The 21,845-nt window shown below is 50.3% G+C and overlaps 1 protein-coding gene across 21 annotated transcripts in view; it reads left to right on the forward strand.

Moving 5' to 3' along the window:
* The window catches only part of DYSF (dysferlin), a 203,049-nt gene that overhangs the window by 66,692 nt on the left and 114,512 nt on the right, over positions 1-21,845 (forward strand). For 12 of the 21 annotated variants that reach the window (XM_053663323.1, XM_053663332.1, XM_053663330.1 and 9 more), the window contains 7 exons: positions 6,782-6,850; positions 6,981-7,024; positions 10,697-10,779; positions 17,997-18,038; positions 19,621-19,736; positions 20,222-20,335; positions 21,469-21,646. In XM_053663323.1, coding sequence (XP_053519298.1) covers positions 6,782-6,850; positions 6,981-7,024; positions 10,697-10,779; positions 17,997-18,038; positions 19,621-19,736; positions 20,222-20,335; positions 21,469-21,646 — 646 coding nt within the window. The remainder of the gene's footprint in view (positions 1-6,781; positions 6,851-6,980; positions 7,025-10,696; positions 10,780-17,996; positions 18,039-19,620; positions 19,737-20,221; positions 20,336-21,468; positions 21,647-21,845) is intronic. The other 9 variants (XM_053663328.1, XM_053663336.1, XM_053663338.1 and 6 more) reach the window with 1 other exon arrangement.

Below are 21,845 nucleotides of genomic sequence, written 5' to 3' on the forward strand. Positions count from 1 at the left end.
GTGTTTCCAGATCTCTCCCTTGCCAAAGCACATGCTCCCCGTTGTACTTTGCGCGCTCCGTTGGCGCTGTGTGGATATCCTGTTCTGCCACCTCTCACCTAATGCTCTATGCGGCCTTGACTTCCTTGCCTGAGCCTGTCATGTACTTGGGATTGTGAAGTGGTGATTTTCCCATTATCATTCCTTCTCTTTATCAGCTGGCGCTTTTTATGTAAAAAGAAGTTTTCTTCTTCCTCTGTCCTTACGAGTATTAATATGGGACCTCAATGTTTATTAGTTCTCTGTGTTGAAATCAGTCATTATTGTGGGGATGTATGAACTGTCCTGAAGCTGGCCCCTTCACGCTGGCTCCTCCACCTCTCCATCTGACATGGTCTCAGAGCAGATGTGTGCGGGGGAGGTGACTCAGATTGCAAACTCATTCACAGTGAGGTGGAGGTGTTCGCTGGGGGTCTTGCCCCCATGCATCTTTGGGCTTTGGGGTCAGGGTCTGGTGCAAGAAGCTGTACCCTCCATTTTCCCTCTAGAAGGAAGGGGCTTGTCCTGAGGCAGGAGCTGAGACCTGTCTTGAAAGATTTAGCCTGCTGGTCCCCAGGCCTTGGTGTCCGCTCCCCACCCCAGTCACCTTGTCATGCCCTCCCCTACACTCTCTCTGCGCCCCTTCCTGCCTGCATCTCTCTCTCAGTCAGCTTTTCTCATTGCATCTGGATCTGAGGAGCCCTGGGGTTTTGTCCTCTGTGTGTCCACCAACCCCAGACTGACATTCTCTGTATTTCCTCTTATGGACACTTGGTGGCACTATTATCTAAGGTGTGAACCATACCTGATTTGGTGGAGCTACTGGGGAAATGAGATTGAGATAGAGATAGAGATGGGGGCTTGTGGGGAGAGAGGGTTGGGGAGACAGAGACAGAGGTGTGTGTGTGTGTGTGTGTGTGTGTAGATACTTGGAGGACAAAGTGAGAAACTTTAAAACAACTTTTTTAAACCAGAGTACAAGAATAAAACCAATTAATTGCAAAAAAGAAAAAAAAAAAGAAAGAAAAAAGAGAAAGAAAAAGAAAATAATCAGAGAAGCCCAAGAAAAACAAAAGAAAATGAGCCACATTTCCGTAGCCCACACTGCTCCAAAGACAACCGCTGTTGACATTTGTGTCTATTCCCTGCTACTACGTTTTCCTTTCCGTACTTCTCACTCCCCCCCCCGTTGGTTTCACCCCCATCCCATCCCTGGCGGGGGGGGGGGATCAGATTCAGGTTTCAGTTGGTTTTAATTACTTGCAGATTCTGTATTTGCAAATTTGCCTACTTGCTAAAATGTATTTGTAACTCCAAAATCAGCACTCACAGCGCTTTCGTGATCACTTGTGCGCATGTGCAGAGGGGTAAAAAACGTCCGAGTCGTCCCACTGGCTCGTTGCTCGCTGAGCAGGTGCGACGTGACGCTCCGCCTTCTTGTTCCTGCTCTCATCTTGTACATCAGTCCTTTCCTTGGTCTGCTTAGTGTCATGTGTTTTTGTTTTTTCTTTTTGCATTTTATTGGTGATTTCACTGTTTAAAAGAGCCCCTACGTGTAGTGCTGCGGAGCTTTCCCGTGTTTGGAAGTGCAAGAAGGCAGTGAGGCGTATGGAGGAAGTCTGTGTTAGACAAGCTTCATTCAGGAGTGAGGTGGTGCTGTAGACCATGAATTCAAGGTTAATGAATCAACAGTATGTATTAAATACGGTGTCTTTAAACAGAAACGCTTATAACATAAAGTTATATACTGAGTAATTGACGAAAATGTTGTGAGAGAGGCCGGCAGGAACCAAACACCGTATTTCCGGGAAGCAGTGGTTCGTGTTTGCTGGTCAGGGTTCTTGGTGGTTTGAAGAATGTGCAACCACCACCCTAATGAGACTCAGCTGCGCCTGTGCAGTTTGGTAAACTGCTTTCATCCTCTAATGTTTTCTTAGGTCATAACCAAACAGCCTTTGAAATCAGTTTTTTAATGACTGCATACTGTCGTATTAGGTGAATGCAACATAATATTTAACCTATTTTTGGATAATTTTTTGTTGGAATTTTCCTCTTTTGTGAACAGCGTTGTGACAAGTCAGTGCACAGGAGTCTTTGTGCACACACTGCTTTTCCACGGGGAGGTTCTTAGAACAGGGTCGAAGGCATGTTTATTTTTAAGTATTGGATAAAGGTGGCCAAATGCCCCTCCAGAAAGTTTGCGCTCATTCTACTCTATCAGCAAGTGAAGGAGGTTGTTTTGTTTGTTTGTTTTTGAAAGGTGTAGAGAAGGTAAGGAGGAGAAGTTTGGGCTGCCTGGGCTGAGCGTGTGAACGGCAGTGAACGGGATGTGGGAGGGATGTTGGGATCTTCTGGGCCAGAGGCCTGCTGGCCTGGTTGTGGCCATGGGACCAGCTCTTCAGGTTCCCAGACCCCCCTCCCTGTGGCTCTCTCGGGGGAAGCCCCGAGGGGAGCATATGTATACACATCCGCTTACCTAATCTCTATCATCTATCTTTATCTGTCTATATCTGTACATATGTCTGTCTCTGTCTCCCATCTACTTGTGTCCACCTCTCATCTATCTGCCTCCGTCATCCATCATTAAAACTCCCCTCACTTTGTGCTCATCCAGCAGTTTTTCAGTTCGTGTCCTCACTTGCAAATGAAACCAGTGCAGTTAGTTTCCTTTGCATCATTCCAGTTTCATTGTGCATATGCAAGCAACTCTGTCTGTAAATTCTTAGATTTTACCCTTTTAACACAAGTGTTTGCCCAGTATACTTATTCTGCCCCTTGCTTTTTAATTTCCCCCAGCTTTATTGAGATATCATTGACATATAGAGCTGTATAGATTTGAGGCATGCAGCATAATGGCTTATTTTGTGAAGTTGATTGTCGTAAGTTTAGTTAACATCCATCCTCTCATATAGATCCCCCCCTAAAAGAACACAAGGGTTTTATCCTTGTGATCAGAACTCTCAGGATCTACTCCTTAACAACTTTAAGATGTACCAACACCGGTGTTAACTATATTCTACATGCTGTACAGGCCTTCCTCATTACTTAGCTTTCCAATTAACAAGATAACTTGGAGATTGTTTCATATCACAGAGCCTTACTCATTCTTTTTAGAGCCACATGGTACTTGGTTGTATGGCCAAACCAACATTTATTTAATCCGCCCTCTTGTCGGTAAACACAGGAATTATTCCAAATCCTTGCCAGTATGAGCCATTCTGCAGTGAATAACCTCATACATATGCCATTCTGCACATGTGCAGGTATTTCTGTAGGATACATGTCTAGAAGTAGAATTGGTAGGTCAAAGGGTATTTGCATGTGGTATTTTAAAAAAGATTTTATTTGCTTTTTAAAAACTTTAAAAAATATATTTTATTGATTATGCTATTACATTTGTCCTATTCCACCCTTCATTCCCCTCCACCCTGTACACCCCCTCCCCCACCATTCCCCCCTTTAGTTTATGACCATGTGTCTCAAGTTCTTTAGCTTGTATATTTACCCTACTATTCTTGCCCTCCCCCCTATTTTCTACCTACCATCTATGCAACTTATTTTCTGTACCTTCTCCCCCTTTCTCCTCCTCCCACTCCCCTGTTGCTAACCCTCCATGAGATCTTAATTTCTATGGTTCTGCTCCTGATCTAGCTGTCCTCTTAGTTTGCTTTGGTTTTAGGTGTGGTTGTTAATAACTGTGAGTTTGCTGTCCTTTCACTGTTCATATTTTTTATCTTCTTTTTCTTAGATAAGTCCCTTTAACATTTCATATAATTAGGGCTTGGTGATGATGAATTCCTTGAACTTGACCTTATCTGAGAAGCACTTTATCTGCCCTTCCATTCTAAATGAAAGCTTTGCTGGATAGAGCAATCTTGGATGTAGGTCTTTGGATTTCATGACTTGGAATACTTCTTTCCAGCCCCTTCTTCCCTGGAAGGTCTCTTTTGAGAAATCAGCTGACAGTCTGATGGGAACTCCTATGTAGGTGACTGTCTCCTTATCTCTTGCTGCTTCTAGGATTCTCTCCTTCATTTTAATCTCAGGTAATGTAATTATGATGTGCCTTGGTGTGTTCCTTCTTGGATCCAACTTCTTTGGGACTCTCTGTGCTTCCTGGATTTCCTGGAGGTCTATTTCCTTTGCCAGATTGGGGAAGTTCTATTTTATTATTTGTTGAAATAAGTTTTCCACTTGTTGCTCTTCCTCTACCCCTTCTGGTACCCCTATAATTCGAATGTTGGAATGTTTAAAGATGTTCTGGAGGTTCCTAAACCTCTCCTCATTTTTTTGAATTCTTGTTTCTTCATTCTTTTGTTTGTTCATTTTTTTCTTCCTTCTGGTCCACTCCCTTGATTTGAGTCCCAGTTTCCTTTCCATCATTATTGGTTTCCTGTACATTTCCCTTCATTTCACTTAGTTTAGCCTTCATTTGTTTCTCTAGTTTGTGACTAAAATCTGCCAGTTCTGTGAGCATCCTGATCACCAGTGTTTTGAAATGTGCATCTGATAGGTTGGCTATCTCTTGGTTGCTTAGAAGTATTGGCTCTGGGGCTTTGAGTGGTTCTTCTTGAGCCATAATGTTTTGGTCTGTTCACACCTGTTCTGTATGAGGGGCGGAGCCTTATATGTTCAACAGGGCAGGTCAACCCAGTTGCTGCGTTGTGACACTGTATGTGGGGGCAGGGTCAGAGAGGGGCAATGGCATTTGTTCCCCTCTCTCTTGGATTTTGGTCCCCTCTGCCACTTCCCACAAGCAAATTGGGCCCTTTTGGTGCTGGCTCCTGGGTATGTGGGCTTTTGCACCCTCCAGAACCCTGTGGGTCTCTCCAATGAACTCTCTGTGAGCCTGGGAGCCTCTCCCGGCACCTCGACCACTGAAAGTTTTTTCAATTGGTGCTCTTAGGCTTTAATTCCCAGCGCTGGGGCCCTGGTTCACGCTGTCTGTGTCACTGCTTGCTCCTTTGCCTGGTTTATCTGCGCGCTAATATGTGACTGTGGTCAGCCAGCCACCTTGCACCCTCACTGGGTCTGCTCATTGCCACCCCACACCTGGAATTCGCCAACCGCCACCTGTGCTCCTGCGCTCCTCCTGCGCTGGTCCCTGATCTTTCCTGCCCAACCTGCTCCATCAGCCGCTGACTCTGCCCCTCTTACTGGCCTGGGTGAATGGTTTGTTGTTAGACTTCCATACAGTTAAATTTTCTGTATTTTGGTTGCGTTTTTGTCACTAAAACTGTTGTCTTTAAACTTGGTTGTGCGAGGAGGCACAATGTTTCTGCCTACGCCCCCATCTTGTATTTACTTGTTTTTAGAGAGAGGGAAAGGGAGGAAAAGAGGGAGAAGAACATCAATGCATGGTCGCCTCTTGTGTGCCCCCTACCGAGGACCTAGGCACGTACCCTGCATCCCAGGCATGTGCCCTGACAGGGAATTGAACTGGCCATCCTTTGGTTCACAGGCCGGCACACAACGCACCGAGCTACACCAGCCAGGGCGTGCATTTGGTATTTGGAGAGTGGCCAGTTGACCTCTGTAGAGGTTGAGTTTCCCCAAAGCCTTACCAACAGAGGGCTGCCTGGCTTTTAGAGAATTTCACAGACTTGATGGGTGAGAAATGGTATTTCAATAGTTTTATTTGTGTTACTTTTATCACAAGGGAGGTTGAGCATCTTTTTATGCACAGTACAACCCCTTGTAAGCCCATTTCTGAGCGCTGCTTCCCGCCCCGCCCATCGTGTCGTTGGGTCGCCGGGCTCTCTTCTTTCCTTTTGATCACACGAGGACCACATCCTGGCACCCGGCCCTGCCCCAGCCTTTGCCTGGGCTCCTCTCACAGGGAGGAGAGGGTGGGGACTGGGGCTGGCACCGGGTGGACCAAGGATAGAGGCAGTCCTGGCCGCACCATCGTCTTGTCTCACGGAGGGGCTGAAACCACTGACCTGGGTCAGTAGCTTGTTAAGTGAGATGATGCCTGTAAAATGCTTCACACAATGCAGGGCCCATAGTCAATGCTCTGCAAAAGCACTTACTATGCAGGACAGGCAAACCTACCAGGGTCCTATACGTCTGACACTGAGCCTTTACTGTGTGGGTGCAGGATGCCCTGAGCTGGCCAAGGGGCCTGGCGCGGCCCTGGGGACTCCAAGGGCAGAGCCCAGTACTCGAGCTGCTGGTTTGGATCCGATTTCCACCTCTGCTAGGTTTCTTGTTTGTGGAAAGCCAAGTCTTAAGAGCAGGGCTGATCTGAGGCGGACTGTGTCTTACGGGGTTTGTATATTCACTTAATTTTCCTCTCACTCTTGGATGCTGGTGCATGGCCCTGGCCTGGCCCTTCACTCCCATCTCTCCTTCTCCTCCCCCCTCTGTAAACTCCTAGGGCTCACAGTCTTCCAAGGGGGCAGGTGATCTGGGCTGGTGGGCAAAAGGAATTGCCTCAGGCTCTAGGGCCCTAGGAAAGTCAGTCTGGACGCAGAACCTCCCCATTTAGGGTCATTGCCTGTAATAGGAGGTAGGAAAGGGGGAATTTGAGCCCCAAAATAAGGGTGAGGGCTGTGGCATTCAGGCAGTCTGTTCCCTGGCTCTGGGCCTGACTTACCATTGAGCTGTCTCTGCCAAGATTCCCTGTGTCTAGGCCACCACACAGGACCCCAAAGCCCTCAGGGCCTTCTGCCCAGCAGGACAGAGAACTGCCACTAGCTGGGGTGGTCCCCAAGGGAGTTCAGAGTCCCTGAGGAGCTCCAACTACCTCTGTGTCTTCCAGCTCTGCAGCAAAATCCTGGAGAAGACGGCCAACCCTCAGTGGAACCAAAGCATCACACTGCCCGCCATGGTGAGCCTCGTCCCCGGTGGGCCCAGCCCTCAAAGTCCGAGGCTCCTGGCCTCCTCAGTGTCCTGCCTGTGTCCGGATTTCTGGTTCTTCAAAAGGACTCCACACCAACATGTATCTCTTCTCTCTGTAGTTTCCCTCCATGTGTGAGAAAATGAGGATTCGTGTCATGGACTGGTGAGCTCTGGGCTCAGGGTCTTTAGAGGTGGCTGTCCTTGGGGGTCTTTCAGTTTCATTCCCTTCGGCCTGCATGCAGTGTTAGTGTGTTTGGGTGACTCAGTTTCCTCTGGGGGAGGCAGAAGAGGAGAGGGTGTGGACCATTCTTGGGAAGCTTACTCACGGCCCTGCTTGGAGGCAGGTAGGAGGGCGGCCAGGTGGAGCTGGGAGGGCCCTGGGAGCCTGAGATCCCCAAGGCCAGGAGGGCTTCCTGGAGAAGGTGGGGTTTTTGTAAGTACAGGGTGAGGGCATTCCAGTAAAGAGGGTATCGGAAGCAAAGCCAAGGAGGCTGGAAAGAGCAGAGCTCCTGTGGACACAGGCAGTGACACCCCTGGGTAGGGAGGATGGAGCAGTGAGGTCTCCAGGTGGCAGGGCTGCCTGAGCAGGACAGCCAGCTGGGCTTTTGGCAGGTGAGGGTAACCCCCACATGCGCCCCTCAGAGAAGGAGCAGTCTCTACCACTGGCTGAGCCTGCCTGGGTCAGGCCCTGTGCCCACTTTACATGCACAGTCCCCCCTGAGCCTCAGCTTGACCCCTTCTTCACAGATGAGGAGGGAGGTTGGCAGAGACTGAGTAATCTGCTCCAGGTGACAGCTGGGAAGTGGCTGGGGCCAGGCCCACTGCTCCCAAAGCCCACACTTCAACCACAGGCCACACTGCCTGCTGCTACGTTGAGGGGGTCTCTCCCACACCAGAGGGCCCTTAGGGGTCCACACACTGATCTCTAGGGCCTTCTATACACCATGCTTTCCAAAGGGAGAGAGTTGTCCTTTCTCTGCCCCCCCAAAATCTTGGCTCTGTGGTTCCCAGTGTGTTGTCCTTTGGTCCCAGGCCCAGGGCACCCCCAGGCGGGAGGATAATGAGAGACCAGGGAAAACCCCCAGGCCACAGAGCCGTTGAAGTGCTCGCCAGTTCCCCAGGCCTCAAGGAAACAGCTTGTGAGCATTAGAGGAGGGAAGGGGGCAGCCGGGAGGGCCCGGGGGGAGCGGCCTCTTGGGCTCTGACCGCCGGCATGTTCCGTGGGGACGCGGGTTGGGGGGAGATGTGCCTTATGTTCACAGATGATCTCTCCACCTTAGCGTGCAGGGTGTGGGCACACGTGTGTGTTGTGTTGACTGGGGGTTGGGGGGTGAGCCTGCATGTCTGCGTGTGGATGCATGTGTGTGCGTGTGCCCACGGGGCAGTTGTCCCGTGTGTGGGGGCACGGGCCTTGCCTGAGTCCCCGTGAGCGGTGTCCCAGGCAGCAGAGTGCTGTGCAATCCAAACACATTACGGAATCTGGCGGCTGCATCTCTGGTCTGGGGCGAAGTGGCATTTTTACCCTGAGTCTATTTTTGGACTCGCTGTATTTTCCAGAAGCAACCCAAACCCCCAAACCCAAGAGCTGGCCAGGAGGCGTCCCCCGCTGCAAGTTCCTGCCCAGAACAGTGCTTTCTTCCCAGAAAACTCAGATAAACTTGTGTTATTACCTGAATCCTGGAATATGATCTAGTCCACATGGCCTTTTCTCTGTAACTTAATCTTCCATTTGATTCTTTAAGCATTTTTTTCATTAAAAAACAACCCCCCCAAGCCCCCCTCCTCTTGCCCCTATTAAAATGAGACCTCTCTTCCCGTTCTCTTTCCTTCCTCAGCGGACTCAGGTAAGACCAGATGCCAGAGACCTGTTCCTCCCCAAGCGCTGGGCTTTTCCAGGGTTGGTCAGGGAGGCAGTTTAAAAGTGCCCTCACCTGTCAGTTATTGGGTGTTGATAACCTCGCTGTGAACTGTTTAAGGGAATTATAACTCTCCAATTCATACTAACTCATGCACCAGGAAAAGCGATAAAGATCTGTGCTAACAATTCATCTTCCCCGTGTAGCCCCCGCCCTGATGGAAAAAATTAATACTGAAGCTTAATCACCTCCCAGGGAAATACAGACAGAAAGGAAGGGAGTAGCAGAGTTCTGGCTGAGACTTAAAAGAGGATGCAAATCGCCGTGCGCAGGTGTCTTGCACAGTGGGGCTCGGTGTGGCATTCATTGCCTGGAACTGACTATGACCAAACACCAGGAAGCAGGGAGACAGGGCCTTCAGGCTCCAAAACAGAGGGAGAATGCACCCAGGAAACTTCTTGAAGGAGATAAGATAGGTCTTGCTCAGCCCAGTGTTTCTCAATCTCAGCGTGCTGACGTGTGGGCCGGAAAATTCTTTTATGTGGGAGACTGTATGATACATTGTAGGATGTTTAGCAGCAGCCGTGGCCTCTTTCTGCACCCCTCCCCCAGTATCAACAACGTCTCCGGACATTGCCAAGCGTCCCCTGGGGGTCAGAGTCAGTGGACTGAGAGCCCCCGGTCTAGCCTGACAAGGAAGCAGCAGGTCGCTGCAATCAAAGCTCTGGTTTCCATGTTGGCCACGTGCTGCTCAAGTCCCAGCTTTGCCATCTGGGCAAATGATTTAACCTTGTAAACCTCAGCTGTCTCATCTGGAGTTGGGGCTAATTGGAGTGCCCGCCTCACAGGACCGACATGAGGACGAGGCCTAGGTCATGGGATGGTTTTCGCACAGTGCCAGGCTTTCAGTGGGTGCTGATCAATGCGTGCTGGTGGTATACGTCACTATCGCAGGGGGCCAGTGAGGGCCTGCACAGGACACTGTTGGCTGGTGGGTGCACCAGTCAGTAAGTCTCCTCGAGCTCCACACCCAGCCCCCTGTGAGGGTTGGGAGGGGCGAAGCCTTGCTCCTGAAAAGCCCAGCATGTCCGGAGCGCTGTGCGCGGTGGCTCTGCCCCTCCCTCCCAGACAGCCTGGCTCTAAGTCCTTGTTTCCTCTCGTGTGCAGCGGAGATGGCGATGAAAGTGCCTGTGTTCTAAGGCTGTTGAGAGGGTTCTGAAAGATAAGGGAGGTTAACCGTGTTTCATCATGTAAAAAGTCAGATACAGGAGGGAATGGTGCAGTAGTATTGGCTAATGTACTTATTCATTGTTTAAAGGTTCTATTTATTTACTTTTAGAGAGAGGGAAAGGGAGGGAGAAAGACAGGGAGAGATACATCCATGTGCAAGAGATACATTGAATGGTTGCCTCTTGCGTGCCTCAGCTGGGGACCTGGCCCACCACCCAGGCGTGTGCCCTGACTGGAAATTGAACTGGGAACAGGACATTTTTGGTTGACAGGCCAGCGCTCAATCCACTAAACCACACTAGTCAGGGCAGTGTTGGCTAGTTAGAAATCATGGCCTTGGAGATAGTTTCTTCCTGGTTACTTGGTTTTCTCCTTGGTTTGGACATTTCTTGAGCTCCTGGAGCCTGGCTGTGCCTGGGTCTGAGGGTCTGGCTCCCTGGGCAGCCTCCCACCTCCTGCCTCTGACCTCCTCCCTCCCACCTGCCATGTCCCCAAAGACATCCAGGCTGGCAGCCCAGTGTGGGCTGGGTGATGGGAGCTGATGGTTGTTGGGATGGATTGGTTTCCACCAAGGAGGCTTGAGAACACTTAATTTCCAGTCTCCTCTTCTCTGGGATCACCAGGCCTCAGTAACACACCCAGTGGGAAGTGTGGGACCTCAATGATGTACGACCAAGGCCACTTCCTTCTGGGTGGGCTGCAGTCTTCACTCCCCCTCCTGTTCAGGTGTTTTCTGTCCCCTATTCCAGGGACCGCCTTACCCACAATGACATCGTGGCCACCACCTACCTGAGTATGTCGAAAATCTCTGCCCCAGGAGGAGAAATAGAGGGTAAGCTCCGCTCTCTTCTGCCCTCTGGCCCCCCATGCTGTCCCTCATCGCACCCCTGCCTGTCTTACACCTCTGGTTTTGGGAGTTTGCAGGATAGGGAAGATGGTAAGGTTTTTGCTGCCCGTTTCCTGGGGAGAAGGGCTCTGGCCAATGGGAGATGGGCTCGTGGATACTTAAGATTCTCCATACCTTGGAGGGTGGGACGTACCCCCAAGGGAACGGAAGGTCTACTCCTGCAGAGGTCATGGGGGGCAGCAGCGACGCCAGCCATCCCGTTCTGCATTGGCCGACTGTTTTAGCAGAGTCTTTTTTGAAATGCCTTTCATATCAGTCTGTTAAAAAGTAGTCCAAGATCATTTTGTAAAATTTTAAAGAAACATTCTGAAAGAAGATGATAAAATTTACCCATGAAATTACCCATAAATTTGCCCTCTATCAGCCTACCCTCTGTCCAGACAGAAGCTAACCTGATGCTCTGGGACCTTTCTGTGTTTATCTGTGCATGTGCACCCACACACATGTATATGCATGTATGCACATGCATATAAGCATGTGCACCTTCATGTATGATAAACATCATTTCCAAAAATTTCCAATTGCTTTGAAAACTACTTTCTGTCCCCTGGCAATGCAATTAGATCATCTTATTAAAGTTTAGTCATCTTATTAAATATTCTCCTACAGTATAATTCTAAATGAATACACATATTCCACATGTGGATGTACTGTGCTCCATGTGAACTAGCTAATGTTGGATTGTTTAGGTATTTTCTAGTGTTTTTCACGCTGTAAACAACTGACTTTATACTGAGTACTTTGTAACTGACTCTATTCAATTCACAACTTCCTTTTGGAGGAATGCCTAGAACCGGAATTGCTATGTCAAAGGGTTTGAACATATTAAAGCTTTTGGTGTATATCAAAGTTGCTCTTCAAAAAGACTGGACTGATTTACACTCTAGTCACATAAGTTTATTTTGCTGCACCTTCACCAGCACAGAGCAAAATAATGATACTAAAATAGAACTTTGTTAATTTGATGGGTGAATTTCATCGTTGCCTTGATTTTCATTTCACTGATAGCTGATGAAGTTGACCAATGAAAATGTTAATAATTATATACTTATGTGTTTTATTCTGTGATGTTCTGTGTTGCTGTAAATTACCTGTTCATGTTGTTGTTCATATTTCTGACGGTGTGTTTGTCTTTTCCTCATTGTTTTGTGAGAGTTCTATACAGATGCTAACATTCCCTTTGTCATATGTGTGGTGAATAAGTTTTGTTAGTTTTATCTTACTATTTAAGATAAGATGTAGATAAGTGATGGACAGAAATTTAAAATGCTTATGTAGCCAAATCTGTTAATATTTTTCCTTAGTGTATAAGGCAAGGGTCAAACATTTCTTTTTTCAGAATTGTTCTTTGGTAACACCAGCACTGTGTACTGAATAGTCTTTTCCCTATTTTGGAAATACCACCTCTAGCCCTCACTAAATGACCACATTACCAAATGTATTCTGGGCTTGTTCCTTGATTTTCTATTATCTTTAATTGATATGTGTGCTTATTAATTCTTAGGTTTGGGCTCTGCAAAATTAATTGGAAAGATTTAAAGTCTTTTCTAACATCTGGAGCAGTTTATATAACATCATAATGTAGTCATTTGAGGCTTCGAAGTTGTTCACCTATCAAACCGTATGGGCTGGGTGCCCTTTTCGAGTGTGTGATACCAGTTCTTTGAGAACATCCGGTTTCTCCTGTGATCATGGCTGTTTTTAGTTAATTGTACTCTAGTCAGTTTAGTTGGTTTTGATCATTTACACTTTCTTAGAAAAGCATTTATTACACCCAGGTCTTCTAATTTATTTACATACTGTGGTGCAGGTCAATAATTTAAGCAATTCTCTGTCTGCGAATGTTTTCTCCTTATTTCTAATGATATGTGTTTGAGTTTTCTTTTCCTTTCTTTTGTGATTTGCCTTGTTAGAAGACTTTTTGCTCCTACTTTATCGGACATTCAAACAACCAGCATTTGGATTTATTTATCAATTTTAACATTTTTCCTGCTTTTTAAAACATGTACAACTTAAAAAAATTATTTCTTTTTAGAGAGGGGGAAGGGAGGGAGAAATAGAGAGAGAGAGAAACATCAGCGTGAGAGAGACATCCATCAGTTGCCTCTTGTTCGCACCCCGACTGGGGGGCACCTGCAATGCAGGCATGTGTCCTGACCGCCTGACCTTGAGCTTTGTGGGATGACACCCAACCAGCCGACCCACATTGATTGGGCCTTTTTTTCTAATTTTTAATTCTCTCATCTTTTTACTCTTTTCTTTAACTCTTTTTATACTTATTTTGTTGTTTCCTATTTCAGTTCTGTAGTTCTTATGTTTATTTTCAGTGTTCCATATTGAAATAACGCAAGTGTGGTTCCTGTCCCAGATGTCATGCTGCTGGTCTTCAGCAACCCCCCCCCCCTTACAGTTCACTCTAATTTTTCCTTTTTTTTAATGTCTAAATATTTAATCTATTTTGAATTTATTTTGGTGGGTTTTGAGACAGCAGTTTGAAAAGACTACCTTTGTAGGTAGTTTATTTTTTCCTAACTAGATGCTGCTTGTAGAAATGTATCTTCTTTATTGTAGTTAAAAAAAGTGCTTTGATCAAGCTCAATGCAGGACTCTGTTTAGCTGAGTGTTGTCTGAGACATGGTGGATTCTTACATCTGAGTGGAGGGGTAGTTTCTGTCAGTCTAGCATTAGAACTTGAGCGGCCAAAGGTGGGGCGGGCTGCGGTAAGAGCTGGAGTTCTGGAACCAGGCAGCGTAGGTCCCAGTTCTGCTTCTTTGCAGCTGAGGGAGCTGCTCCAGTCTCCTCCTGCTGGTCTCAGGCTCATTCGTTGTTAAAAGGATCCAGTGAGATTATAAATGTAAAGTTGTTAGAGAGTCTGGCACACAATGAGCCCTGAAGTAAGGTTTGCTGTTTAGTATCCTTATTATTGGCTTTCTGCACACCTGATTTTTCCCTGTATTAATTCTGTTTTTTTTTACTACTTCCCCCATAGTTACAAATTGACTATTGCATTTTTAGTTTCTTGTCATGTCTTCTTTTCCCTCTGCCATTCATTTGAATAGTTTCCTTCCCCTCTTTATCTGTCCTCTCCCAGAAGTTTGCTTTGTTCCACAAAAACTATGCCTTTGTGCATTCTATTAAGAATTCAAGATGATTTTCCTGAGAATTCCAGGTGAATGCTGCCCTGGTTCTCACAGAAGCTGTCCCCCCCCCCCCCCGTGGGCACTCGCCGTCTGGCATGATCTGCTCAGTGTTGGTGTTTTCTGCACACAGGGTCTGCAGGTCTCCGTCCATCCCTCACCCGGAGGGCAGGTTAACATGCCCCATTTCTGGAAGCCTACCTAGTACTCCTGAAGTTGATTAATCTCTTCTTCTAGGTTCTCTGAAACATTAAAAAAGAACTTTTAATTATAGAAAACTCAAGCGCACATAAAAGTAGAGGATTGTACAGTGAATTCCCAGCTGTCGTCACTCAGCGTGAACATCTAGCTGCTCGCTGCCATTCTGATCTCATGAGTGATGCTTGTAATTAGTGGACCACACAAACACGGCCTTCCAAAGGCATGGCCTGCAGGGCTTGCCCATCCCAACTGTGGGAACTGCTGCCCCAGGATGTGGGGCCCTTCCCTAACGCTGTTCCGATAATTTCTGAGAATGGCCGTCTTGACTGTAGAAAGATTTGAGGTGGGGCAGTGAGTGCGTCATGAGGGTGGGCCGTGAGAAGGGAAATCCTGGCCCCCACTGCAGACCGGAAGTTCTGCTAGGGAAGAACCTCTTCTCCAGTTTTCTGACTGGTGCTGTCCCTGTCCCTGGACCCAGGGGCAGACCCTGGTAGAGGCACAGAGTGACCTTCTGTTTCCTGTCACTGTTTCCTGAGGCTACAGCTGTGCCTGACATAAGCCTCCTGAAGGAGAAGGAGAATTTGGATCCCTGTTCCTCCATCAGTCTTCCTTCTGGTGGTGATGATGGCCTGGATCTTTTTTCAGGGTATTATGAATATTTTAATGAAAACGTGCGAAAGATGTTTATTTGGCCGGTAGATGGTGCTCAGGCCATGGGCAACCCAGTGTGGTTCAGGGAAGCATTGAAAGGCGGACCATGGTCTCCCACAGGTTGTTTTGGAGCTAAATGAGACTCTCCCTGCAACCAGCTAACCAGGTTTAAAGTGCGGTTGAATAATGTGATCCCTGTAACAATAAACGAGTTAAACTCACTGCCCAAAGTGGAGCCATTCTGCCTGCGTGATCGCCCCCCTGGCCCTTCCGCCAGTCGCGCCCCTTACCAAGGCCCCGAAGGGTAGTGCTTGCTGCCTGCCAACCTTCTCCCACGTGTCCTGGGGCCACCTCAGAACATGTCACTGCACCTTTCTGCTCACTCTTTGTATTTTCTCTTCACATTGGGGGCGGGGGCGGTTCTGGCACGACAGAAGTGCACCACACTTTATTTCGCCATTGCTTTTAAACCCCAACAAGCTAAGCCGAACTGTAAAACTGGGCTCTTTCTTTATATGCCTCTGCCTCACTGTTCACCAGATTATTAGGAGTTTTTGTTTTCGTGTTTATTTCCAGTGGGGACAGGACCTAACACGAGCCTCTGAAGCACTTCTGCCCGCAAGTCTGCCTGGGCACACTTACATGTTCCTTGGGCCCTGCGCTCCAAGGAATTTAGTAAAGATTTTGTTTTCTAAAAAGTAGAGCTTTCCTTAGAAGCTGAAGTTCTTTCAAAAAGTAAGCAGCTCACGAGACCCCGGAAACCCCTGTAGATTCTATTCTGACTTTATACGTATGAAAGGCATGCTGCATGAGTAGCACTCGCATTCTACTGTGTTTCCACAGGGAAGAAACCCAGAGTTCCTGTATTTTCTTCTTGTCTTTGGGACACAGATGATAGTGATTTCCCAGCAGTTCCCGATTTCTCCTTCTGCCTGGCGTGGGCTGGTGTCAGGCAGCCGAACTGTGGGTGTGGGAGGTGTGCGGGGAGGCAGAGGGAGCAGGCAGGGCTGGCTGTAGGTGACAGCCTCAGCTTCTCCGGGGGACAGGGGTGCGCGAGGACTGTCTGGGGGCTGTGATGTGGGCCTCACTGGACTGGTAGGGTCTGCCGTTGGTCTCCCCGGGCTTCCCCCAGGTGAGAGAGTTGGGCGTGGCTGCTCAGTCCACAAAACTGGGGCTTCTTCGGGCTCAGGGAAAACATGCAAGGACACTTGTGTTTTGGCAGAAGGATGATGAGGACTAAATAGAGGCTTTATCTTGGGTGCCTTCACTGGTCACTCTGCCCTGGACTTTATGAGCTGTCTGCAGACACAGGGAAGAGAGTCTGGCATGATCCTGAGCCTCTGGAGACCTCGGACCCTGCCCTCAAATTAAGAATCATTGTTCTAACTTGTCAGTAGGGCTGTGTCTTACTAGGTACTCAGCACTGTGCCTGGTCAGGTCTGCTGAACAAAAAAGAGGATACATGAGGGAATTAATGAAAAACACTGTTGGGAAATAGGCTGCTCCGCAGCAGTTCTCCTGGTCCCCCCCCAGCACCAGAGACATGTGTTGCTCAGATGGCTGGTGGGTTTAGGGGACAGTTGTGTGTGGACTGGGCACAGGTCTGCAGCCAGGATTCAGACTTGGTCTGTAGTGGGAAGGTGAGTTGCCTCTGCAACAGGCACGTGGGGGTCAGACCCATGACCCTCGTTAGCCTGAGATAACTGGCCAGGCCTGTTCGTAATGATTTGGAAGGAGCTTAAAGCGGAATCTGTTTGCTCCCTGCGGACCCTGGCTGCCGTTCTGCATGGGGCTCCAGCTGGGTTCATGGCAGTCCTCTCACTGGTGCTGAAAGCTCTGCTGTAACCGGAGGCCTGGCTGCCCCACCGAGGAGAAGCTATGCCCGTGGACGTAAAAATGGCCGTGAACTGTGGTTTCTGCGGCTGGCTTCTGCCAGGGGGTGTTCCTCACTGAGCCCCGGCTGCAGAGAGCCGAGAGGCTGCATCCCGGTTGGTCAGCCCTGCCCGCACGCTCAGACTTCCAGATTCCCTCGTCCACTCGTCTTCGTGCTCCTTCTGTGTCTCTGCTCACTCTTCTTTTGCTGAATTCTTGGCTCTTAACTTCAGTCATGGAGCTATGAGAAAATAGTCATAGGTGTTCCTTTTTTCTTTTTTTAAGGAGACCAATAGGTGACAGTAAGCAATCCATGAGAATAATCGGGGATTTTCTCTGACCACATCCCCAGACTTGGTCTTGACCCCAGTTACACTTAGCCGGCTGGAGGAGGAGACAGGAAGGTCGGAGTGTGTGAAGGGGCAGGAATCAGAGAGGACTGTGGAAGGAGACTGGGGGGTGGGTGTCTACTCTTTTGGGGGTAACGCGTAACTTCCCGGAAGTGAGGGATGGAGTCCGAGAGCCTGGAAGTGTGCCATAGCGCCTCCTTCCTTGCTTCTCTTATTTCTGGACACCCATCACCAGTATTTAGGGACATGCCCAGTGTATAGAACCTTCAGCTAATGGACAGCGTCTGTCACTGTGTTTTACTTGAAGAGGCAGGCGCCAGAAGCCAGGTTCCAGCGCCTGCTGTTGTGAAAATACAACACGGTGCGCTCGGTGGCAATACTAGAAGTGGCCACTAGATGGAGGTGTTTTGCCTTGAAATGCCAACTCTCCTGGAGCTGGGTCCCCGGCCTCAACCTGCTTGTCGGGTGGAGCGCAGGGTGTGCCTGCCTGCGCAGCTCTGGCCCTTTCGTGCTTCCCCCACCCTTTCTTTGTGTCTGTACTTTGTTTCCCTCACTTTTCTGGTTACATTATGAAAAAGCACATTTTCTTTTCTGTGTTATTTCTTGAATGTACCCAGTCAAGTTTTGGGTCCAATTTTCAGTTGGCAAACAGAACACAGATGTGCGGGCAGACAGCAGTGGGGAGGGACCTGAGGGCTCACCATGGCCCTGGGGGCTGTGTTTGGCTGGGGTCGGGGCTTGGTGATGACTTAGTTGGTGATAAATTCACAGCTGGGCTGGGAGTAGGCCTCGGGCCACATCTGTTTCCCACACAGGAGCTGTCTTTCCATCTGTCTGTCTGCCAGCTCTCCCTCCACAGGCCTGTTCATGTAACCAGACCTCCTTCCAGCCATGCCCACCCTAACCCCTTTTCCATTTCTTTACGCTTCAGAGGAGCCTGCAGGTGTGGCCAAGCTTCCTCCAGCCTCGGACAGTACGTGCTTTGGGGACTATAAGGGGGTGGGCCTGGGGTTTCTGCTGGAGGGAAGAGGGTACTAGTGGCCGGGGAGTTTTGATTTGCTTGAGGTGGGTCTGAGATTCCCCACCACGGTCCCCTAGCTTACCTTTGGTTATACCTCTCAATTTTGGTTGAATGTGTAAATTGCTTAGAATGCTTTAAAAGCAAATCTCTCCCACTCCCCAAACCCCTCCCTAAGTCTCTAGGCTCCAGCTGATGTGCAAATGAGAGCACTCTCTCAGGCTGGGAGGGGACAGGATCTGCGTGGGTGCCCTCACTGACTGGGGCAGGGCACATCTTGGGGACCAGCAAGAGGACAGGGTGGGCCCAAAACTCTTGAAGTTGAAATTTGCAAAGTAAATCATAACTGAGATGATTGTTACAAATCATCGTTAGTGACCAGGCTCCATCAGCCTGGGTGTCCCACCTCTGTCCCCAGGGTCAGGGAGCCCTGTCTGTGCTGGGCGCAGGCGGGGAGGGCAGATGGCTGCCTGGTGGCCCCTGGCTCTGCTAGAGGCATGTTCTTCCTGCCTCTGGCCGGGAGTCTCTTATTTCTCAAGTGCTGTCCCTGCCCCTACCCTGTCCCCCCATGAAGGTCTCGCCACTAGCTGGGACTCAGAGTTCACAGGGGACACCTTCAGGTCTGATTCAAACACTTCCTTGCCATGGACATTTATTTGACCCCTGCCTTGCCCTACCCTGCTTGTATGGATGGATCACCCCAGGTGGTTCTTGTCTGTCCCCCAGCCCAGCCCTGCAGTTCTCAGAGTACCCCAGTGACACCCTGTCCTGGGAACTTGGCTGTCAGCTGGAAAACAATGACATTAACCAAAGTCGGCCCCCAAAAGGATGTTGTGAAGAGATTGTCCCTGATCATAAGTGTAATTCTTCTAACTCTCCTCCAACGTGCGCCACCGAAAGACTGTTCTTTGTACAATGTGGTGGGGGCGGGGAGGGCTTGCCAGCACGAGTCAAGGCTGTTAGGTGGTCGTTGCAGGGGTGGGAAGACATGTGCCCAGGGGCTGCCTTGTGGGGGGACATCTAGATGGGTCCCCTCCTCGGTGCCCCGGGAGATGGCTTGTCCAGTCCTGAGGTTCTGGGGCCTCCCCTGTGCCTTCCCTCACTCATGTGTGGGTTGGGGGAGGGGATTCAGAATGGGGTGTGGCTGGGGGGGGTGGGCAGTGGAGGACCTGGCCCCAATTTTACGAGTTGGCTCTGTGCATGGACTGTGAGGTCAGGTCGGTCCATTTTAGGTCATGCCCACTGGAGCCATGTGTTCCTTTGCACCTCTGAGCCCCAGTTTCCTCAACCTATAAAATGAGGTCATAAAGATAACAAAATTCTCCACATCTCAGTATTGTGGTGAGGCTTAGAGGGGCTTATGGAGGACAGTGGGAGCTGCCATGAGTGTCACTGCTCTTTATACATGTGTGAGGCTGTGTCCCTCACATGTGCAGAGAACTGAGGCCCAGGGGAGGGCTCAGGCCTGCAGGTGGCCGAGCTGAGCCCTGGAACGCTCCCCTGGGTCGGCCCCTCTGACCCTGCCTGTGTCCCCCAGTGGACGACCATCTGGGCTTCCTGCCCACCTTTGGGCCCTGCTATGTCAACCTCTACGGCAGTCCCAGGGAGTTCACCGGCTTCCCGGACCCTTATGCAGAGCTCAACATGGGCAAGGTGAGCCAGCCAGAATGCCCGCATTCCCTAGATCCCCAGGCCTCTCCGAGGTCTACAGATCATTGTAGGCCCCACATTCCTGCCTGGCCTGGGCAGTACCTGGGGTCCCCCTGAGCCACTTCCTCAGAGAGTCCTTCTTCTGCCTGGCCCTGCCCTGGCCCCTTCCACTCTCCCATGTCCCTCCTTCTTGCCTCTCCTTCAGGACCAGCCTGATCCCCCACTTTCCTGGCCCCTGAGGGGCCCAGATCCCCCACCTGTCTCAGGGTTCATCTCTCCTCTGGCTGGATTGGAGTCTGCTAGTGACCATTTGGGAGGCTTAGCCTGTCACTAGAACTGTCTGGGCACCATTTCCTTATTTGCAGAAGAATGGGGGTGGCTCAGGGACCTCTTCAGCCCCTGGGAAATGAGCAGCCTCGGGGCCAGATCAGGCCCCTTCCCTTCTCCTCTCCACCCCCCGCTCCCAGTGACCCAACCTCCCCCGCCAGGGAGAAGGTGTGGCCTACCGAGGCCGGGTTCTGCTCTCCCTGGAGACCAAGCTGGTGGAGCACAGTGAGCAGAAGGTGGAGGATCTCCTGGCAGATGACATTCTCCGGGTGGAGGTGAGGGGTGTGGCTCTCTGAGGCGGGAGGGTGGTGTCCCAGCGGTGCTGGCTTTGGGGTGTCATGGTGGAGGAAGGCTCAACGCCACCCGCAGTCATCGGCCTTCACCTCTCTGGGCCTCAAGCCTCAGCTGGGAAGTGGAAGTAATCCTATAGCAACCCTGCCTCCTTGAGGAATGTTCAGAGACTCAAAAAAGGTAAATGAAAGTAATTTAAAAGTCTAGAGCTCAATACAAAATGAGAAGCTATTTTATAACAATGATGCAAGAATCACAAACCCTTACTAAGCACTGACCACGTATCAGACACAGTGCCAGTGACGTTCCGATGTCAGTGAGTCCCCAGCACCCACGAGGTGGCAGTCATTAGTAGCTCCATTTGACAGGTGAGGAAACTGAGGCTGAAATGTATCAGGCCAGCAAGTCGAGAGCTGGGCCTTGTGTCACAGGAGCAGCCGGAATCCGCGCAGTGGTTTAAACTTCCAGGCTGTGCCATCAGAAGGCACTCGTTGAGGTCCTGGCTGGGTCGACTACCAGCTGTGTCGGTTCCCCGGTCTCTGAGGTCGGGGAGAGAGGGACACTCGCCTCCTGAGATGGTGGGGGATCGTGAAGTCACCTTGGTTCTTGTGACGGGGCAGTTCCCGTGTCCTTAGCCTTGAATCTGATGTTTGGAGGGCGTGATGGGATTCCTTCGCCTCAAGCACATGGCAGCCTGTGGACACTGCAGGGCAGCTGGCGTGGGGAGACCCTGGTGGTGTGGGGCGGGCGCTCCGGGCAGGCAGGGGTCTGGCGGTTGAGAGCCTTCGGCCCCTCCCGAGCAGCAGATGGGGAAGACCGAGCTCCTCGGGGTGTCGGTGCCATGGCTGCTGGTTTGGATTAGGGAGCATCACGGCCTCGGAGGCGCAGACCTTACGAGAGGAACGTGGCCAAGCACACAGGCCTGGAACGAGTTTGCTCAGTTAGTAACCAAATCTGGGCGCTGGTGCTTCGCTGGACCATTTGCCACCCATCCGTCCAGCCAGGATTTACTGGGCGCCAGTCACAGCCAGAGCCCGCCAGACATGTGACCCCTCCCCACCCCCGGTGTCTCCCTTCCTCCTCCCTGTGACTCTCTGGCCGCCCTCTCTGTTTCCAGAAGTACCTCCGGAGGCGCAAGTACTCCCTCTTCGCTGCCTTCTACTCGGCCTCCATGCTGCAGGATGTCGACGACGCCATTCAGTTCGAGGTCAGCATCGGGAACTACGGCAACAAGTTCGATACGACCTGCCTGCCGCTGGCCTCCACCACCCAGTACAGCCGGGCGGTCTTTGATGGTGAGGCTGGAGGCCACGGGCCTGGATGGAACCCCGACTATGGAGAGGGACCCCCAGTCCTACCTCCCGTTGGAAGTTGCCAGGCCAGCCAGCTGGGAGGGGCCCCTCCTGTGCCTCCTCACCTGCTCACCGCCCAGGGGGTCCCTGCTGCCAGGACCCATAGATCAGCCTCCCACACCAGGCCACGGTCAGCACCGAT

This window comes from Artibeus jamaicensis, unplaced genomic scaffold, assembly GCF_021234435.1.
Source record: "Artibeus jamaicensis isolate MK-2021 breed Jamaican fruit bat unplaced genomic scaffold, CSHL_Jam_final contig_3174, whole genome shotgun sequence".
NCBI lineage: Eukaryota > Metazoa > Chordata > Mammalia > Chiroptera > Phyllostomidae > Artibeus > Artibeus jamaicensis.